This window comes from Phocoena sinus, chromosome 9, assembly GCF_008692025.1.
Source record: "Phocoena sinus isolate mPhoSin1 chromosome 9, mPhoSin1.pri, whole genome shotgun sequence".
Classification (NCBI taxonomy): Eukaryota; Metazoa; Chordata; class Mammalia; order Artiodactyla; family Phocoenidae; genus Phocoena; species Phocoena sinus.
This window is the reverse complement of record NC_045771.1, coordinates 104,061,934-104,081,256: the sequence shown is the minus strand read 5'-3', so window position 1 is coordinate 104,081,256 and position 19,323 is coordinate 104,061,934. Positions and strand designations below refer to the sequence as shown.

The window sequence follows — 19,323 nt, the reverse complement described above, 5'->3', positions numbered from 1 at the left end:
TCTGTTTATCTTGCAAAATTGAACCTCTACACCCCTTCAACAACTCTCCTCCCCCCTTCCCCCAGCTGCCGATGGTTCTAGGTATTTTTGCCCCAGGAACCTTTGCCACTAGCAGTTTTGCTGCACAAGTAATAGGCGGTAAGACAATTTTGCCATGAAAGATAAAATAACAAAATAAAATAAGAATCTAGGTTAAGAAAATAAAGTTAACAAAGACAGAATGCAACATGAACATGAAAAGCAAAATTTTAAAAAGGTTTTATTGTGAAAATGAAAATAAAAAAATATTGGAATGCATTTAAAATATGTGTAGATTCATGGTTAGAGTTATACTCAGGGATGTCTTCGAGAAAGCAATGATACCTCCTTTCTCAAAGTTGATCATTAAGGATTCAGGATTTAATATTGGACATAAGCTATTCACCATATAAAAAAATGTGCTCTAAATCTCTTCTTACTTCCCTGGAAATAAAGTGAACAGACGAGGGATGCTGCTATTTCTCGTCAATATATGTAATGTACATACCTGGTAGCCCATATCCAGGCTACATTTAAAATGTCCCATCACAAGCTCAGTCCTTATATTTCACCAAATAATCTAAGCCAGATTCTGTGCCAAATACCAAAATTCTGTCTGCATCATGTTCTCCACTAACAAACAGCAAAAAATGTTCACCATTTTCAAGAAATTTATACTCATCAGGAATCACGTAACCATTGCTTTTCGGGGGGACAGGACGAGTTTGATTCTTCTTTCCCCTCCAACTTCTAATATTGCGTGATAAATCCGATAAAGATGGCAAGAGGGAACAAGAGGTTGTACCTAAATTAGCCAAAGGATCGATCGATCGTGAATGCTCTTGAAGACTGTTGTGAATTGCAGGCGTTTAAATTTTTATGGAAAAACTGCCTTATGGCCGATTTACTGTGCAGGCGAAACTGCTTGGTACAAAGATGTTTGTGGCGAAGTTACCACCAGGGCTTCTGCAGCCACCATTCTGCTCTCTGTCTCTGTGAATCTGACTACCCAATGTACTCACAGAGGCGGAATCAGACAGTGTTTGCCTTTTCGTTACGGGCATAATGTCCTTCCCTTACAAGCATAAGGTTCATCCATGTTATAGCATGTGTCAGAATTTCCTTCCTTTTTAAGGCTGTTAATATTCCAGGGTTATGTATAGACCACATTTTGTTGTCCATTTATCCCCTGACAGACACTTGGTCTGCTTCAGCCTTTGTAAATAATACTGCCACTAACATGGATATGTAAATATCTTGAGACTCTGCTGTCAGTTCTGTTGGTTATACACCCAGAAGTGGAATTGCTAGATCATGCGGTAATTCTATTTTTAACTTTTTGAAAAACTGCCATACTGTTCTCCATAGAGGCGGTACCATTTTACATTCCCACCAACAGTGCACAGAAGTTCCAATTTCTCACATCCTTGACCACGTTTGTTATTTTCTGGGTTTTGTTGTTATTGCTGTTGTCCTTTTGAGAAGGACTCACCCTAATGGGTGTGAGGTGGTGTCTCATTTTGGTTTTGACTTGCATTTCCCTAATGTTAAGTGATGTTGAACATCTTTTCATGTGCTAACTGGCTCTTTGTGTATTTTCTTTAGAGAAATCACTATTCAAGTCCTTTGCCCTTTTTTAATCAGGTTGTTTATTTTTTGCTGTTGAGTTATAGGAGTTCTTTATATATACCGGATATGAACCCTTTATCAGATATATGATTTGCAAGTATTTTCTCCCATTTTATATGTTGTCTTTTACTCCGTTGGTTGTGTCTTTTGAGGCACAGAAGTAAAAGCTTCATGGAGACTGAAACTGTGAACTTGGCTGGGCAGTAAATCAAATGCTTCTAAACATGAAGGTCAATTAACCACAGTGAACCCAGATCAGGCGAGGCTGGGGTGGGGATGGAGGTTCAAGACAAGATGGGGCTTGGGTAGAAGGTCTAAACTGGTCCAGGGTTCTGAAGGCTGAATGATGCCTCGAAGAAAGGAATTAGGGTCTTTTCCATTTTAAATTTGAAATATTGATTTCTATTCTAAAACCCACTTTTCTGATTGTTGATTACCAAAGTGATTGGAAAGAATCATGAAAATGCTTGGATAGAAAGAAGCAAAATGTAAAGGTAGGAAAAATAATGAAGTCACAATTTTAGCAAATTCCCTTTATAATGAGAAACATATGAACTGTTGACATGATTGATAGGCAAAAACAAAGTGACGAAAGGACAAAGAATGAGGTAAGAACGGCATATTTAAACAGGGGATATTTAAACCGTGTGACTCTGTAACACAAAGCCCAGCTTTTAATTTCCTGTGTCACTCAAATGTCAACATGTAGAATAGCCAGCTTGCTTTTCATTTTGATTTTTATCAAAGACGCCTCCCTAAAATGTCACACTCTAACGACAGCTAAAAATACGCAAGAATCGAATCTTCTTCCAACAAACACTGGCTTCTTTAGCTGGAAGTGTCAGGGAGGAAACGATCCAGAACAAAAGGTAGGCACGAAACAGCAAAAATAGCTCCTGGTTCCTTTCTCTGCAAACTCTCGTCATGGAGGACCTGCCGTCTCCACCCAAGGAAGTTCCTTGGCCGCACGACTGTTTTCACAGCCTCTGTGATGAACCCCACAGTCTCACAGGGATGTTTGTTTTGGCGAAGGAGCTGGACGTCCTCTAAACACACTGCAGCCCTCATCTTCTTTGCTGCTTCCAGGGGAAAGGGAAACATCCCGACACCAGAGGGGACATCCTCAGCCTTTCCACTTCCCCCAACACTTTTTAATGTTTTTTATTGTGGTAAAATTCACAGAATATAAAACATACTATTTTAACCCTATTTCACTGTACAGTTCAGTGGCACTAAGTACATTCACTGCTGTACAACTCTCACCATCATCCCTCTCCTGAATTTTTCACCTTCCTAAACTGAAACTCTGTCCCCATACGTGATGGAATATTACCCCCAACATTTTTAAAAAAGATCGTTCTGTACCATAATACATTTTGTGTTTGCTTTCCCATATTTTAGGATTTAAACAAAACCTATACTTGGCTGTTTATTACAAAAACAATTAGTGTAAATCCACTATTTAGTTTTGCCGTAGTCTGTTCACACACTAAACAGGCAGATATACTTTATATTCGGAACATTTAAAGGCTAAGCGAACATTATTTTTTAAAATATAAACTCAAAGGCAGTTTGGCTAGGTCCAAAAGAACTTTACGCAGCACCATTCGTTTCATGCCTCATTCCTGTCAAGACCTTTGAAGTCCCATAACATACTGTATGAGCAGATAAACAGACTTTTGTTAATTGCGGGGAACCAGCAAATAGAGGAGGCATCTCAAAAAATCAGCAGATATCCACCTTTGAGCAGTATTGGTTGATCTATTTTCAGGGTTTGGCCATGGTTTCAGTAAAGGCTTCACACATCATCTCTTTTACTATGAGTTTAATATGGGTTTCAGACTTATATATGGATCAGGTTCATATACTTCTGGCCCTGGTGGGTCAGGTGAAATTAACCCCGTTGATCCAGCAGTTTCTACCCAGAGAACAGGATTACACAAGGACAGGAGCCCAGCCTTTCCCATCAGTCACTTGCCAGTTTGGCTTAATTTCCTTGCCAAAGGGCACGTATGGAGGTGAACTGATTCTATCCTGATTCTGCCAGATATTTCAACTGTAGCATCACTTCCATGACAAGCAGAGTGGGCCACTGAGAAAGGGTCCCGGGAGCTCCGAGCACTTGGAAAGTGCAGTACGTGATGGAGCATGATACATGCTCCCTTCAAGAAGATCTTTAGAATGGTTTTCATCATTGAGGTTTGGTTCTCCAACAGCAAACACGTGACTTCCCTGCCAATGATGAGTAAATAAGTGAGCTCTTGCGTTTCAAATGCTCCATCCATTTGAGAATCTCTGCATCAGAGATGACCACGTAGCACAGGAGGAAGATACCTCAGCACCTGCTGTCCCTCCCGCCCCCGCTACTCCGTGCTGCAGAGCCTACAGAGTGGGATTCCAGTCTGCACATTCCACTCCAGCAAAGTGCCCCCCGACGGCAGCACAGTTCCCTCTGACCCCACTCGGCGCCCATGCAGGAGAGCTCCCTGCAGGAGAGATGCCCGAGGGCCCTGGGATACACTCTGACCCCACTTCCCCTCGGTGAACCTTGGTGTCCTCACTTGTCCAACGAAGATAAGAACAGCGCCGACGTCATGAGACGTTGTAAAGATGAAGTTAAATGAGATGATTACGTAAGGTGTGAGCATTGCAGCTGAAACACAAGCAGCACTGAACCGGTGCTGGTCTTTATAATTGTTTCATGTGACCTTGGGACCAGTTGGCTGAGGACGGGACCCCTCTGCCCAGGAGCCACAGAAAGGCTTTGTGCCGGTGAGCAGACCGCTGCATGTGGTCGGTATGGCACCACGGCCTTTCACCCTCAGTTGGTTTAACATTCAACACTCCTAGCCGGGCTGGACAATGTTTCTCCACTAGGACTTGACCCGTGATCCAACGTACCACGCACCTGGAAGGAAGTCAGAAGTGACGCCTTCACCCAGTCTAGCCGCTGGCCCCCGATCGGATCAATGCTGATCATTTTCCGGGGAAGGGGATCAGGTGGAATCGTGAAAAGCAACAGTGCACATGGGAGCTTCGCGTGGGATCAGCTGCTGTTGCTGTATTGGACCCCATGCCACAATCTCCGCAGACAAGGGCCATTCTCTGGTATTTCGGAGGCACAGAATTTCTGCACCAATTAAATATTAAGAGCTTTGAAAAGACTGTGTGTTATTTGTCCTTGAACTCCTTATGGCCAAGAAAACTGCTTTGCACATAAACAGAAACTCAGTATCCCTTCGTTATGGACTGAATTCTGTCTCCACAAAATGCGTATGTTGAAGTCCTAACCCTTAGGGCCTCAGAATGTGACTGTATTTGGAGATGGAGCCTTTAAAGAGGAGATCAAGTTAAAATGAGGCCATTGGGTAGCCCTTAACCCAATATGACTGGTGTCCTTATAGAAGAGGAAGAGACAGTGAGAACACACACACACACACACACACACACACACACACACACACACACACACGGAGGGAAGGCCACGTGAGGACACAGCAGGAAGATGGCCATCTACAGACCACGAGAGAGGCCTCAGGAGAACCAACCCTGCAGACACCTTGATCTCAGACTTGAGCCTCTGGGACTGTGAGAAACCGATGTCTGTGTTTAAGCCCCATGGTGGTGTTTTGTCAGGGCAGCCTGAGCAGACTGGTCGCCTTTTAACTTAGCTGGGCGGCAGGCACTATTCGAGGTAAAAATTCAGACTTTGGAGGCCACGAGGCTGTGCTCAGACAGTACTTCAGCCTTTACTCTTTAACTGTTCTCACTGCCGTGACCTTGAGCAAGTCACTTACGCTTCGTGGGCCCCGGGAGCCGTAAGAGGAGACCCTGTCCCCACAAGAGCGGGTGAGACAATGGAAGACCATGCAGCAGCATCCGTTACAAGATAACATCAGCAAACACTAAATCTAACTGCCACGAGGTGTTTTGCCCACATACTCACTGCTCCCTCCCCTGACTCTGCCCCACAGAAAAATTCTTTCCTCTGTTCCACTAAACGAAACATTTCTAGAGTGTCCACTTGCTGCTTCCCATCCTGTCCTCTGGGGCCTCAGGACAGGGACTCAAACATCTGAATGAGGCTGTCATGTCCCAGTTGGCCTTTCCTTCTCTCAATATTCTAATATTTTAAACTATTCTAACTTCTGCTATTTTAAAAATAAGGGGTGGCAATTTCCAGACTCATCAATTCCCATAATGTTCTCCTCGGGGCACCTTTAGTTTTCGTCTCTTACGATGTGGCCCGGACACACGGCCACCCAGGCGCAGGCCTAATCGGCACCAGCCCCTCTCTCTATCACGTTGGGGCTGGTGGAGCTCAGGGTGCTGGAAACTCTGCACAGCCTCACCTGGGTGCCCATGCCACCCAAACACCAGCATCCTTCCCTCGGGCTTTCTGGCCCTGGAAACCTAGGGGCCTCGGGTCAGCCTTGGATTGCGGAAAAAGGAGGGGCAGAATGGGACCTGGGGACCCTCTTGTCCAGGACCGACAGCGCAGGGATCACAGGAGTCACTCATCTTGGGGCCACTAGAGCCCCAACTCAGCCCGAATGCCCCCCCACTGAAGACCTGCTCAGCCTACTGGTCACTCGGGGCCCTGACAGACCCTCCTGTCCACCTGCTTTCATCTACCTGAACCTCCAGCCGAATCACTCATTTGAGTCAATGATTAAAACAAGGCCCACCCTCCCTGGACTTGTGGCCCGAGCGCTCCGCCCAGACAGATGACTCATCCACCCCGATGGGAGACAAGGTTATGTAGTCTCACCCGAGTCTCCTGATAATGCTCGCAGGGCGTCTGCTGCCTGCCAGGTACTGTGCGTGGAGCCTGGGGCCTAACGAGGAACACGGCACTGTCCCAGGCCGGGGAGTGGTCCAGTGCACAGCAATTCCAAGCTGTATGCTGAGACTGTGGCACTGAGACCGTGCTATGGGCCTGTCTGGACTCTGTCACCAGTGCTCCCTCTACCTAGTGGCACATAACCGACCTCTGCTGAGGATTTCTCGGGGAAGAGCTGAGAGCAAGGGTTGTCCTACAAGGACACTGAACCGGAAAATCACGCACGCTGCAAAACGCATTCCGTGTCACAATGTCTTGGACCAGCTCCTCCTCCAATGGACAGGGAGAGAGCCACACAGAGCACAATGCATTGCACCCAGCAAATCAGGGAGATTTTGCACTCTGCTAATGGGGTGGATGCAGTGGGGAAAAGCGCGATTACTTCTGGCGGGAAGTCACTTGTTGCATCCTGCCTGGGACCAAAAATCCAGAGCGAGGCCCTGCTGTGGGAAGAGTGCCAGGCACATCTTGGCTGGGGTAAGGCTTTTCAAAAGCAAGACAACACACAGAAAAAGCCAAAAGGTCTGCCGGCGTGAGATGCTGGGATGGAGGCCTCCCTTCCTGCCCATCCACGCAGGGGGCAAGGGTGGGCGGGGGCTGGAGCACGCGGACCGAGGGGGCTTACGGGCTGGGCCCTGGGGGGCCAGGGGAGGGACCCGGGTCCGCTCAGCTCCTCTGCGGAAGCCGTGTTGTTAGGTGCTGACCTCCAGCCGGACACAAAATGTACTACCTGCCCTGCCCTTGACCTTCACCAGAGGGATGGGCACTGCAAAACGGAAAGGAAACAGCCCTCCCAGGGATCTGCGGATGGCCGCTTAAGGGTGCGGTCAAGTTCGCTGGGGGATGGGGGGACTTCTGCCACATCTCAGAGGACGTCCCCACCGCTGGCCCCGGCGTGCGGTGGGAGGTCTATTCCAGTTCCAGGACCAGCCCCTGGAGACAGAGGGCCCCTCCTTCACGCTGACACCCTCTTCCTCTCCCAGCTCTGGTTCATCTCTTACAAACTCAGCGGCAGAGGGAAAGCGTCTGCAGGTGAAGGAGGGCCAGGTCCTCCTCTGGTTATGGGGGCAACCCGCAGGGGGGACGCCCAGCGGTGCCACAGGAGGCGGAGGGGGGCCGAGTCAGCTCCACCATTCTGGGCTGCCTGGCCGCCAAGTTTCCTCCGTTCACCTGAAGAAGGGCCTTCATAGTCAGCAAACCTGCCAGGATCGCTGTGAGGGTGAAATCCGACCATTTATGGGGAAGTGTACTTTCCAAATATTGAAAACAGTGGCACACACACGTATACGTTATCATTCTGAAGAAACAAGGTTGAGAGGCTTTAGAAGACCAAACGGACTGAAGGGAATTTCACAGTATATACGGATCAAGAGGGAGAAAAACCTGAGTTGCAGAAAAAGACTGAACAAGAAGAGGAGAGAGAAGGGGGAAGAGATGGAGGGTGGGGGTAAGGGAGAGAAGAAACCGAGAGCTTTGCTGTGCCGGCGATGCATCCGCACCCTCTCGGTGTGTCTCTGCACCCACAGAACAGATGAGCGGGGGGTGCATCGGGGGCGGGCCCAGCGTCGGCCACACCCCTGCCGGCCCCGCCCCGCCCCTCCCCGTCAGACCGCTGCTCTCCAGGCTCCTTTGGGCAGTGATGTCCGTGCCACGTGCCGCGTTCTGCTCTTCCTCCGATGGACGCGGAAGCAGCGACGGACCCTTCTCATCTTAGAGGGCCGCCCATTCCTCAAGGACCCCTCGCAGCAGCTGCTCTGGTCTCACACCGCCCACCTGCCGCCCGTCCCCCACGGTCCCTGCAACTGCTTCCGCCCACAGCACGAGGTCATTTCCAGCTCTGCAACTACTCTTAGCTCCTGTCCCTTAGGGATGAGCGAATCCTGCAGGCGTGGTCCAGAGGAGCTGCCCTCTCTACATTGGCTCTGGAGCAAAGCAATTCTTTAGCTATTTCCACATAAATTCTGAAACCGGTGTTTTCACTTCGACAGGAGCCATCAATAGGTGCTTGACATATGAACGAATTAAATCTAAACGTTTACGGACGGAACGGCTTGGTGGGAGACGCTGGGGAGAGGTTAGTGAATAAAGAAGCAAAACCTCCTTCCCCGGGCGGACGGGTTAGCAGCTACTAGAGAAACGGAACAGGGGAAGGACGCAGAGACTGACAGAGGGCAGAGGGTCTCGGAAGGGACACGAAGCAGGGTCGGGGCAGGGAGCACGGGAGGGCCTGTGGAGAGGGCTGAGAGCACAGGCAGCGGCTGGCCCAGAGCGCGGGGGCCCAGGGGGAGGTGAAGCCCCCGAGGCTTCAAGAAAAGACAGGATCCTCCTTCCGTTGTGTCGAGTATGGAATAAAGAGGAGGCCGAGGGGGAGGGACAGGAGCAGATGCAGGGACCAGTGAGGAGTTACGTCCTGGGACTGCACCAGGGCCCCGGGGTGGGTGGGTGGGGGGGGCGGTAGGGCTCGGTGGGAGGACCTGGATGCGCATCAAGATTCCCTGACAGGTGGGATGTAACGTGTGAGAGAGAGAGCGCCCTGTGCATCCGAGACCGTGTCCCCTTCATCCCTCACATGGGGCGGGGTCCGGGGGGGGCCTCGTCTGATGCACAAGGCGAATTGCAGGACCACTCCTCTCTGCAGAGCCCCGTCCAGCCCAGCTCCCCCCTGCTCAGCCCGGCACTGCAGGAAGCCGACATGCCAGCCGTAGCCAAAAGTCTTTCATTATTATGAAAAATAAATTCTAAAAAGTCTCCAAGCATCAACCACCTTTCCAGAAACAAAAGAACCACCACCAAGAGGTGTGTGATAGGAAACGGAGTGGACCTCACCCCAGGAGGCCCAGGGGTGACAAGCAATGACTACAAAGTCAGAATCACTTCGACCCCAGCATCTTCTGGACGTTCGTTCCAATAAGGAAAAAATATCAGTCCTAACGGGAGAGGAGACAGGATCTGGTCCCGCTGGCCGCGTGGCCTGATCGCCCCCGGTCCACGGTCCTGCTCCCTGCAGATTCCCTGGAACCGGGGCCACCAGGGCTTCCTTCTGCTCTGGCCCGGGAAGCAGAGCGCATCAGGAACAGGCCAGCAGGCCCAGAGACACGGCCACAGAAGTCCACCTTGACCAGGGCCACGTGCACACCCCCGTTCTTTGGGAGTCCGGACAGCAGAGTTTTATGATTTCCTGTAATATTCTAATTACCTAACTCTCGTGATGATCCAGAAAATGGAACTTGCTAGTAGTAGTGCTTTCCGCTAAATTCCCAACATTCCCCAATTATCCTACTTATTTACACAGTAGGGGATACCGTGTTCTTATGTGTACATTGTACTGCGATATTACAGTAATGACTATCAATTCGTGTTTTCAAGTGCGGGGCCTTGCATATAGCAGCTCTTCAAAACTACCTGTTGACTACACAAGCATATATTTCATAGAAAGTTCCATTTTGGCTTACACTAATAACTGATCATAACACGCCTCCGTCATCTCTCATTATAATAGCCGACATCACGAGCTATTTTCGTCTCAATGCAATAAACTGGAGATAATGTACAAATGCACTGTCATGTTGGAATTATCTGGAGCTGAACGTAACGAACACAAAAATTCAAATAAAATAGGACAAAAGAACGCCTCAATAACTAAAATATTTTTTGAATTACTTCTACTTACAAGAAAAAAACGATGCACAGCTGTAACTGCCACTAAAGCAGGTGTATAACAACTGGATATTGACTGAATAGATGAATGGCTAGCTGTTTATTCCTATCTGTGGATGATGACAGCTAAAATTAGACGCAGCATTGTCTAGCAGACTTCCACAAGTTTCTTTTAATCAATGGACAGAGATAAAGAGTGAAGTAAGCTGCTCATTAACCTGACAGGGGTCGTACAAATGCGATGTCGGCCATGCGGTTCACGGGATTTTCTGTCCTTAATGGGTGAACTGAGTCCCCTGAGGAAGGATGACTTGACGGTATTCTAGTCTCTTCGTCTCAAACAGGGGCTCCGAAGGGATGACCCACTGCTTTCTCCTCCACAGTCCTCCGAAGGTGTGGACTAGTGAGTAGGCTCTTTGAGCTTTGTGCCCAGAGGGGAAAATTCCACCAAGATAAGCAGGCATCCTTGAAGAGAATAAGCCTGCTCCAGGGGCTTGGCAACTTTTCATTATACATTTGGTGTTTCCAGCAATAAAGAGTTTGATCTTTAAATACAATCTTCCACTTGGTTAATGCAGGACCCTGGCCGGACCCCCTGCACCCTGGCCCCTCCACTTCCCAAGGGCCCTGGGGCCAGCTCTCACCTCCATTCCACAGTACAGTCTGCACACCTGAGAAAACAAGTCTCAGAAGTGGAGCAACTTGCCAAGATCATGTTCCCAGGAATGACAGAGCTGCTGGCATCTGAATCCAGGAAGCGGCTCCAGGGGCCTTGCTCTGACCTCTACCCCGTGTACCTGGGGAGGCTGCTTTGATCGTTCCCATTTTGTAGAGGAGGAAACTGAGGACCAGTAAGTGAGTGGAGGGCTGTCCACCCGGGCACCTGTGTCCTCTGCCCCTATTCATGATCTGAATTCTGACCCATGCTGATCCAAGAGCAGCCCCAGGGGGAGAGATGTGTGCACATGACAGGAAGGCAAGTCTCCTTGGGGTCCGTTGCTAAGACTTGTTGTATAAAGGGGGCTCTGACACAAACACAGATGCAGCAAGCCCTTGTGCAGGGCTAAGGACAAGGCAAGGGGTCATCTCAGCATGGAGCAAGGTGGGGAGAGGACAGTGTGGCCCCTCCAAGATGAAAGAGGGAGAAAGATCCCGTCTGGAACAGGCAATTCCTCTGTCCTTTTTCCCAGGTCCCGGTGAGAAGAAGTGGGACCTACTCATTTATCTTAATATATAGCTTTAGGCCTCAGCTAACGGTACATGATGGTGGTAACTTTTCTGCCAAAGAATCTCTCCAGATCTGTTAAAAATATTTATACGAAGTAGACCTGTTGCTCTCACATCTGATTAGTCCAAGTTCTGGGCGGGCAGATGGGGCAGGTAGAGGTCTGTGGGGTGGTGGTTCTCAAAGTGGGGTTTGTCTGGGAACTTGCCAAACCCCGAGTTCTCAGGCCTGGCCCCAGACCTACGGAATCGGAAACCCTCAGTGTGGAACCAAGGTAAGTGTGTTTTCACAAGCCCTTTGGGGGGATTCTGACGCTCACTCAAGCTTGAAAAATACTGACTTAGCACATGGTGCCCTAATGTATAGATCATTCCTGTCTGAACGTTCCACGTAATTAAAACTTCATTCAAGGCACTGGGACGAGAGGTGAAGGTCTGAGGCAGAGAGCAGTTCCACCTTTTTCTGAAAATGGCACGTGGCTTCCCTTGTCTCACTGACCCCTCTGTCGAAGGGCTGGTACAAGGATGCCACCCGTTTCTCTCACCGGCTCAAACGCCTCTGGAAAAATCTTCTTGAAAAGTACTTTTAGAAATAATAAATACTCAAATCATGAGTATATAACCAGGTTGCAAATTCTGAGACAAAGGTTACAGTTTTTAAAAGTTTCAGACGACCTGGAAGATGGCTGAAATTCTTTTGCCTTTAAGACCTGAAAAAGTAAATAGAGTCTCCCCTCCGTCTCAGTGGGAGATGTTTCCAGGACCCCCTCAGATACCAAAATCCTCAGACGCTGAGGCCCATCTGTAAAATGGGGCAGTACTTGCACATAATCTACCCATGTTCTCCTGTGTACTTTAAATCATCTCTAGGTGACTTATAATACTTAATACAATGTAAATGCTATGTAGATAGTTGCCAGCAAACAGCAAATTCAAGTTTTGCTTTCTGAAATTTTCTGCAATTTTTTTTTTTTCTGACTCTTTTTGATCCATGATTGGTTGAATCTGAGGATGGGGAAACCCACAGATAGGAAGGGGCTACTGTACTGAATTTTTAATACCAGTCGATAAGAAAGAAGTCTTTTAAAAGAAGAAAATCTAAGCATTCCCATTTTCCTGTAAACTAGTCACGGCCTTGAAAATAATCCTTTCCTCCTGATTCAGGATATTTGTGTTAGTAACAGTTGCATATAAATAAGGCTTTCCAAACAAACATCTTATCTTTATATGGGAGGAAGTTCAGGAAGAAGGAATTGACGTTCTTCCCCAGCCACGACAATACATTTTTGGGTTCCTTTCTCAGAAATTAGTAAATAACAAAATACCTTTCATTTAGAAAGGAAAAAAAAAAAAAAAAAAAGCACGGTCATAGCAAATGCTTAAATCTAATCCATATGCCATTCATATTCTTAAAAAAGGAGATGGCTGCTGTGAGTCAATTTCTCCACTCATTCTGTGCCAAATAAAACGGATTTCAGTGAAGAAGCTTTTATTGCCTCAGAGGGAGCTCTATTCATTCTGCAGTGTATACAGTACTACCTATTTTTCATTCAGAGTTCCCAATTCTCTACTTAATATACATTTTCCCACTCAAGCCGACTTTATCCACTCGGGAAAAGCACATAAAAATCTGAAAAACATAACTTCTCTGGATAGAAGGAATTTTTAAAGTACGGCTGCAGCACAGCAAAGGACACCATAAACAAAACGAGGAGACAACCTATGAACTGGGAGAAAATATTTGCAGATGGTGCGACCGACAAGGGCTTAATTTCTAAAATATACAAACAGCTCCTACAATTCACTACCAAAAAACAAACAACCCAATCGAAAAATGGGCAGAAGACCTAAATAGACATTTCTCCAAAGGAGACATACAGATGGCCAACAGGCACATGAAAAGATGCTCAATATCTCTAATTATCAGAGAAATGCAAAGCAAAACTACAATGAGCTATCACCTCACACTGGTCAGGATTGGCCATCATTAAAAAGTCTACAAACAATAAATGCTGGAGAAGGTGTAGAGAAAAGGGGGGAACCCTCCTGCACTGTTGGTGGGAATGTAAATTGGTGCAGCTACCATATGATCCAGCAATCCCACTTTGGGACATATGCCCGGAGAGAAACAAGCTTCGGAAGGATACATGCACCCCAGTGTTCACTGCAGCACTGTTTAGAATAGCCGAGACATGGAAGCAACTTAAATGTCCATCGACAGATGAACACATAAGGATGTGGTATATATATACAGTGGAATAGTACTCAGCTATAAAAAAAAGAATGAAATAATGCCATTTGCAGCAACATGGATGGACCTAGAGATGGTCCTACTAAGCAAAGTAAGTCAGAAAGAGAAAGACAAATACCATACGATATCACTTACATGTGGAATCTAAAATAGGACACAAATGAACTTATCTACAAAATAAAACCAGATTCACAGACATAGAGAACAGGCCTGTGGTTGCCAAGGGGGTGGGGGGTCAGTTGCCAAGGGCCTACTGTAGAGCACAGAGAACTACAGTCAATATCCGGTGATAAACCATCATGGAAATGAATATGAAAAAGAATATATATATATATATATATATATATATATATATATATATATGTAAAACTGAGTCATTGCTATACAGCAGAAATCAAACACCACATTGTAAATCAACTATACTTCAATAAAATTTTTTAAAATACCGATGCAGTGCAGCATCTACATCCTATAACATTAGGCAAATGTAATTCTTTTGAAATAAAGCTTCAATTATACTGATATTGGAACTCACACTTTTCACCACTAAAGAAATACCCCTCCCCATCAAAAGCAACAAGACACCCCCAGAGGTAGGTGGTTGAAAATCGCTAAATGCTGTAAGAATGCTGTGCCATGAGAAAGTTCAAAATCTAACTCCCCACAAAATAAGGGGTGAAACACACTGCAGACCCCCACGGGAAGCAGCTCTGTGTTCATGAGCCTGTGCTGTTTAGTTGGACGTGTGTACAGCAAAACAATGCCAGTTTGGTTTGTACCTACATTTCTTTTACCAAAAGACAGTGAAAATATGATGGGAAACTCAAAATAAATTAGTACTATTAGAAACTGTTTAAGAAACAAAAAAATCAAAAGTTTTCTTGTAAAATGCGTTGCATTACGGGCTTTTCAGACAGACTGCGATGACTGTGTATGGAAAGACCGTTAGATGGGAACAGGGGTGTCTCTAGACCAGGGATAAAGAACAGCCCTGGAGGGACTGAGAAAGGTGACCGATGAACAGACAGATACACGGCCAGACAGACAGACGACCAGGCCGGAAAGGAAAGGAAGTGAGGTGTCGTGACACTGCCACGGAGCCACTAACGTGACTGCTAACCACGATACCGGGGCCAAGCCTCCCGTCTGAAAGGTACAGACGTGGTTTCTAAGTTATCTTAAGGAAAGTCAGTTTATGAATAAGCACAAAAGGGCCGGGCCTCAAGCCCAGCAGGGTGTGATGCTATGGACCCCTGAAGCAGACACGGGCCAGCCAAGCAACACCACAGCAGGAGAAAAGTGTCAGGAGAGTCAGCTCCTACCGGAGGAGAGCTAGGCTTAAAGGGGCTCCACATAGATGTTCCTATTTGTGGGGTGGTATCTGCCCAGGAGGCTACCAGGCAAGTCGCCGGGAACCATCTCAGCTCAGTGAGGAACAGTGGGTCCTTCTCCTTACACTGCAGGCTGACCCGCATCTCAGGGTCTCTGAGGAGCACTCCTGTTGCTGCCCAGGAGAGCCTGGCTTCTAAAAGCACCCAGACCACATCGTCCGTACTGGCCACCCTTGGGTGTCATCCCTGTCACATCCCACCCAAATAATTTTTTTTCAGGGCCACATTTTAAGCCAGAAAAACTGTCAAAGAGTGTCCTGGCCTCTGGAAAATGAGGGCCTGGTATGTCAAATAGTGTTTCAAGGCCAATCATCAGGCAGATGAAGGAAGAAGCCCAGAGTAAGGGGCCAGCCGCTAGGGACGCTGGCTCTGCCTGGTCACCACGGGACAGTCACGTGCAAAGCCATTCCTCTGCTCTGAAGGCTCCCCAGATACAAGGCCTCCCTAAATAGATGTTATGTCACGTAGAAACCAACTTCACGTGCAAACACCTTCTCGGCTGTCCCGTGAACGCGGTTTACTGGGGCGCCCATATTGTATTGCGTGTCATCCCCATCTTATGCACACTCCAGATTTCTTACAGTGCCTGCAAATTTCTCATTAAGCAATGGTGCCCCACATTTCAAAGCTAAGGATAAAATAAACGTTAATCAACAAGCCTAAGCCTTTAAGGGCTGAAGGCACAAAAATAGTTTCTGATCTTCCCTAAATGAAGCGATGCGGCATCTCACGTTGACTTCTGAATAAAGCTTAACTTTTCACCCTGAACCATCTCGTCGCTAGAGCCACAAGCTTGAAGGATGACAGGGCGCACAGACACCTTCCAGAGAATTCATGGGTTCATTTAGCAGGGGCCCTGGTCCTGAGCGGTGCCCTCTCCCTACCTTTTCCGACGTCTTGTCTTGCACGGGTGGTCCCGCGCGGGGCAGGGACGGAGGGGGAGGCGCTCGGCGCTTCTTCAGGTCTGACTTGACCGACACCCCTGAGATGCTGCCAAGGGAGAGCGATGGACCCAGTGTAGTGGAACGGGGATTCACGGACGGGGAGTTTGGGGTCGTCAAGCAGCCCTGTCGGGGGAAGAGGCAAACATAAAACCTCATCACTCTGAGATTCTTCTTGGCATACGAATGCTCAGATACCAAAGCCGAGCGCCCACCACCCACCTGAACTTCTCCCATCATCATTTCCACGGACAGCTTGAATGGCTGGAGCAAAACTCTTATTTTCACTCTCCTGGGAAAATGATCACAGACCCCATGGCAGGACACACCTCCTGGTGTGAGGTTTATTTCCCTAATCGTGAAGGAAACAGCAGACTTTTTAAACCTCTAAGAGGAATTCTTACCAGCTAGAATCATGCAAGATTCTCAACCCACCTGCAGTGGTGAATTAACCTCCTTACATTTTTAACCTGTCACCAGAGAGAGCACTTAGATGCTGAAAAGAGGAAGGAACCGATCAAGAAGTATATTTCTGCTGGAGAAGAAGCCCGTCTTTGCCATTTCGAGAAGTATTTCACCCGCTGCCAGGGAGGGGCTTAGGTTTCTTCTAACTGTGAGAAGTTTCAAACAAGTGGCCGGGTAGTATAAACAGCCTGCCGTGAAGACTTGACGTGACCACCGAATGCAGTACTTCATGACTGATCCCTAATCAACTGAAAATAAATTCAGCCTAACACACTAATTAGTCGTTCCCAAGGAGCAAGGTCTATATCCAGGGAGCAGACTAAAGGCACATAGATATTTTTCCAGTTTTTCCTCCTAGGTCCTGCTTAATAGAATCACATGAGTGTTAGTTGCAGGAAGGGCATTTAGAGAATAGCCGTCTAATTCCAAATTAAAACTGAAACGGAGCCCACCCCTTGCCCTGCTGTGCCCTCTGCCCTGCCCCATCCCTCCCCAGCCCCGGAGGCCCAGCCCGGTGTACTCCACACCGATGCCAGTGCAGTGTAGCGGTCAGCCCACAGATGAGGGGGACACACTGCCTGGACTCAATTCCCGGCTTCGCCGCTGATACGCTGTGTGACCTTGGACGGGCTTCTTAACTTCTCTCTGCCTCAGTTTATCTCCTGTAAAATTGAGGTCAATAACAGCACCTCCATCACAAAGAAATCGTGAGAACTGAAAGGGTTAGGACAGATGAAAGAGCCTTAGAGAGTTCTAGGCACAAAGGAAGCATCTGATATGTGCTTTTATAGTTATCATGTAAATGTGAGCCCATGAAGACAGCGATTGCTCCCTGTCTGCACCCGTGGCTGTGTCCCTGGCTCCTAGCATCTCCTGGTAACCAGAGGGCCCTTGAGTCCACATTTGCAGAAATGAGTGGGTGGGCAACCCTGCCCTCACGTTTCACACAATGAACTTGTGGGCGAGCTTTCATCTGAACCATTGGTTCACCACATTGGAAACAAATACGGACAGGAAACTCATCGCATTCAGCAACAGCCCCGCACTACCTGCCCTCAGCCTCAAATTCTATTCTGTTCTGCCAATTCTACTATCATTCAGCTTCCTGAGAAGATTTTTGAGACTCAGATTTTCTTCTTTTTTTTTTTAGGTGGTTTTTATTTATTTTTTAACATCATTATTGGAATATAATTGCTTTACAATGGTGTGTTAGTTTCTGCTGTATAACACAGTAAATCAGCTATACATATACATACATTCCCATTATCTCCTCCCTCTTGCGTCTCCCTCCCACCCTCCCTATCCCACCCCTCTAGGTGGTCACAAAGCACTGAGCTGATCTCCCTGTGCTATGCGGCTGCTTCCCACTAGCTATCGATTTTACATTTGGTAGTGTATGTATGTCCATGCCACTCTCTCACTTCGTGCCAGCTTACCCTTCCCCCTCCCCATATCCTCAAGTCCATTCTCTAGTAGGTCTGCATCTTCATTCCTGTCCTGCCCCTAGGTTCTTCAGAACCATATATTTTTTTTTTAGATTCCATATATATGTGTTAGCATACGGTATTTGTTTTTCTCTTTCTGACTTACTTCACTCTGTATGACAGACTCTAGGTCCATCCACCTCACTACAAATAACTCAATTTCGTTTCTTTTTATGGCTGAGTAATATTCCATTGTATATATGTGTCACTTCTTCTTTATCCATGAGACTCAGATTTTCTTGTACTTAAATATTAATATCAAAGGAAAACCCAATCCCTGAAGGTTGCTTTTTATGCCAATTCATGCTTCCTTGTGAGACACTGACCATCAAATGCCCTGCTCATCAAATGCAGAATCCCCATAAGGAATAGGTGAGGGATCCACAGGAAATAGCCCAACACCCATCAACCCATCAATCCCTACCGAGGCTCCCATAGAAAAAAATGTAAAGAAAAAATGTCAATGTTTCTCCCAATCCTTGACTGCAGACATTAGACTCGTTACTAAGCAAATAAGCCAATGCAAAATGAACTCTTAAATACTTTTCTCTGCCTTACTTCTACCTCCATAGCAACCATGAACATGCAAGGAGACACAAGAACTTAAATTCACTCAGAGATGCAGGGTCCACATGATAAAAGTAAGCAAATGAAGCAAACCAGAGCAAGGGCTTGACTGGTCCAAGTCTGGAGCTGGGGAAGTGTTGCACTGGGTGGCTGGATCGCTCAAATGCCGCCCCACATTCAAGGGCGTACAAACTCATGCCATGGAGGTTTGTTAAAACTTGTGAAATACAACGGAGAACTCCACCCACTGCCTGCATCTCTGGAGTGTGCCTGGGCCCATTTGGCATCCCATAAACAAGCTGTTTGCGACAATGCATTTTACACCTCTGATACTAATTGATTTTCCTCCCTCCACCCTGTCTAGACTGGGAACTTCCAATCCCACTTGCTTCAGTCCTCACCACAATTGTGCAAGCCTGGCGGACCCCTCTGCACCACTCTGAACTCACCTCAGTCTTTTAAGTGCCCTGAGCATTTTCCCAGCTCTGTGAAGACATTCCCTTAAAAGCACTTCACAGCTCATCCATTTTGTATCTATTTCAGGTTCTACCTCTGTCATCCTGTAGCCCTTAGAGCACTGTGACATCTGAGATTGTCAACTCCTTGAGGTGAGGGGCTGACCCAGAACCCACCATGCATACACAGGCAGGAATGTCTCCATCTTTAAAATTGGGGGCGTTCCATTTATTTCAAAGTTGTGGTCAGCACCTAGCATGTTTCTGTCACATTAGAGATGTCCCACCTATGTGGTTTCCTTCTCCTCTGATAAGTATTTTTGGTAAGAATGACCTCATCAGGGCCACAGTGAGATGGCCTTGGGCAGCAGAAAACTGGACCCCAGAGCCACCCATCC

The 19,323-nt window shown here is 47.3% G+C and overlaps 1 protein-coding gene across 18 annotated transcripts in view; it reads right to left on the bottom strand.

The window, feature by feature from the left end:
- COBL (cordon-bleu WH2 repeat protein) overlaps window positions 1-19,323 on the bottom strand; it is a 260,115-nt gene that overhangs the window by 94,013 nt on the left and 146,779 nt on the right. For all 18 annotated transcript variants that reach the window (XM_032643490.1, XM_032643497.1, XM_032643495.1 and 15 more), the window contains one exon: window positions 15,898-16,080. In XM_032643490.1, the coding sequence (XP_032499381.1) occupies window positions 15,898-16,080 (183 nt within the window). The remainder of the gene's footprint in view (window positions 1-15,897; window positions 16,081-19,323) is intronic.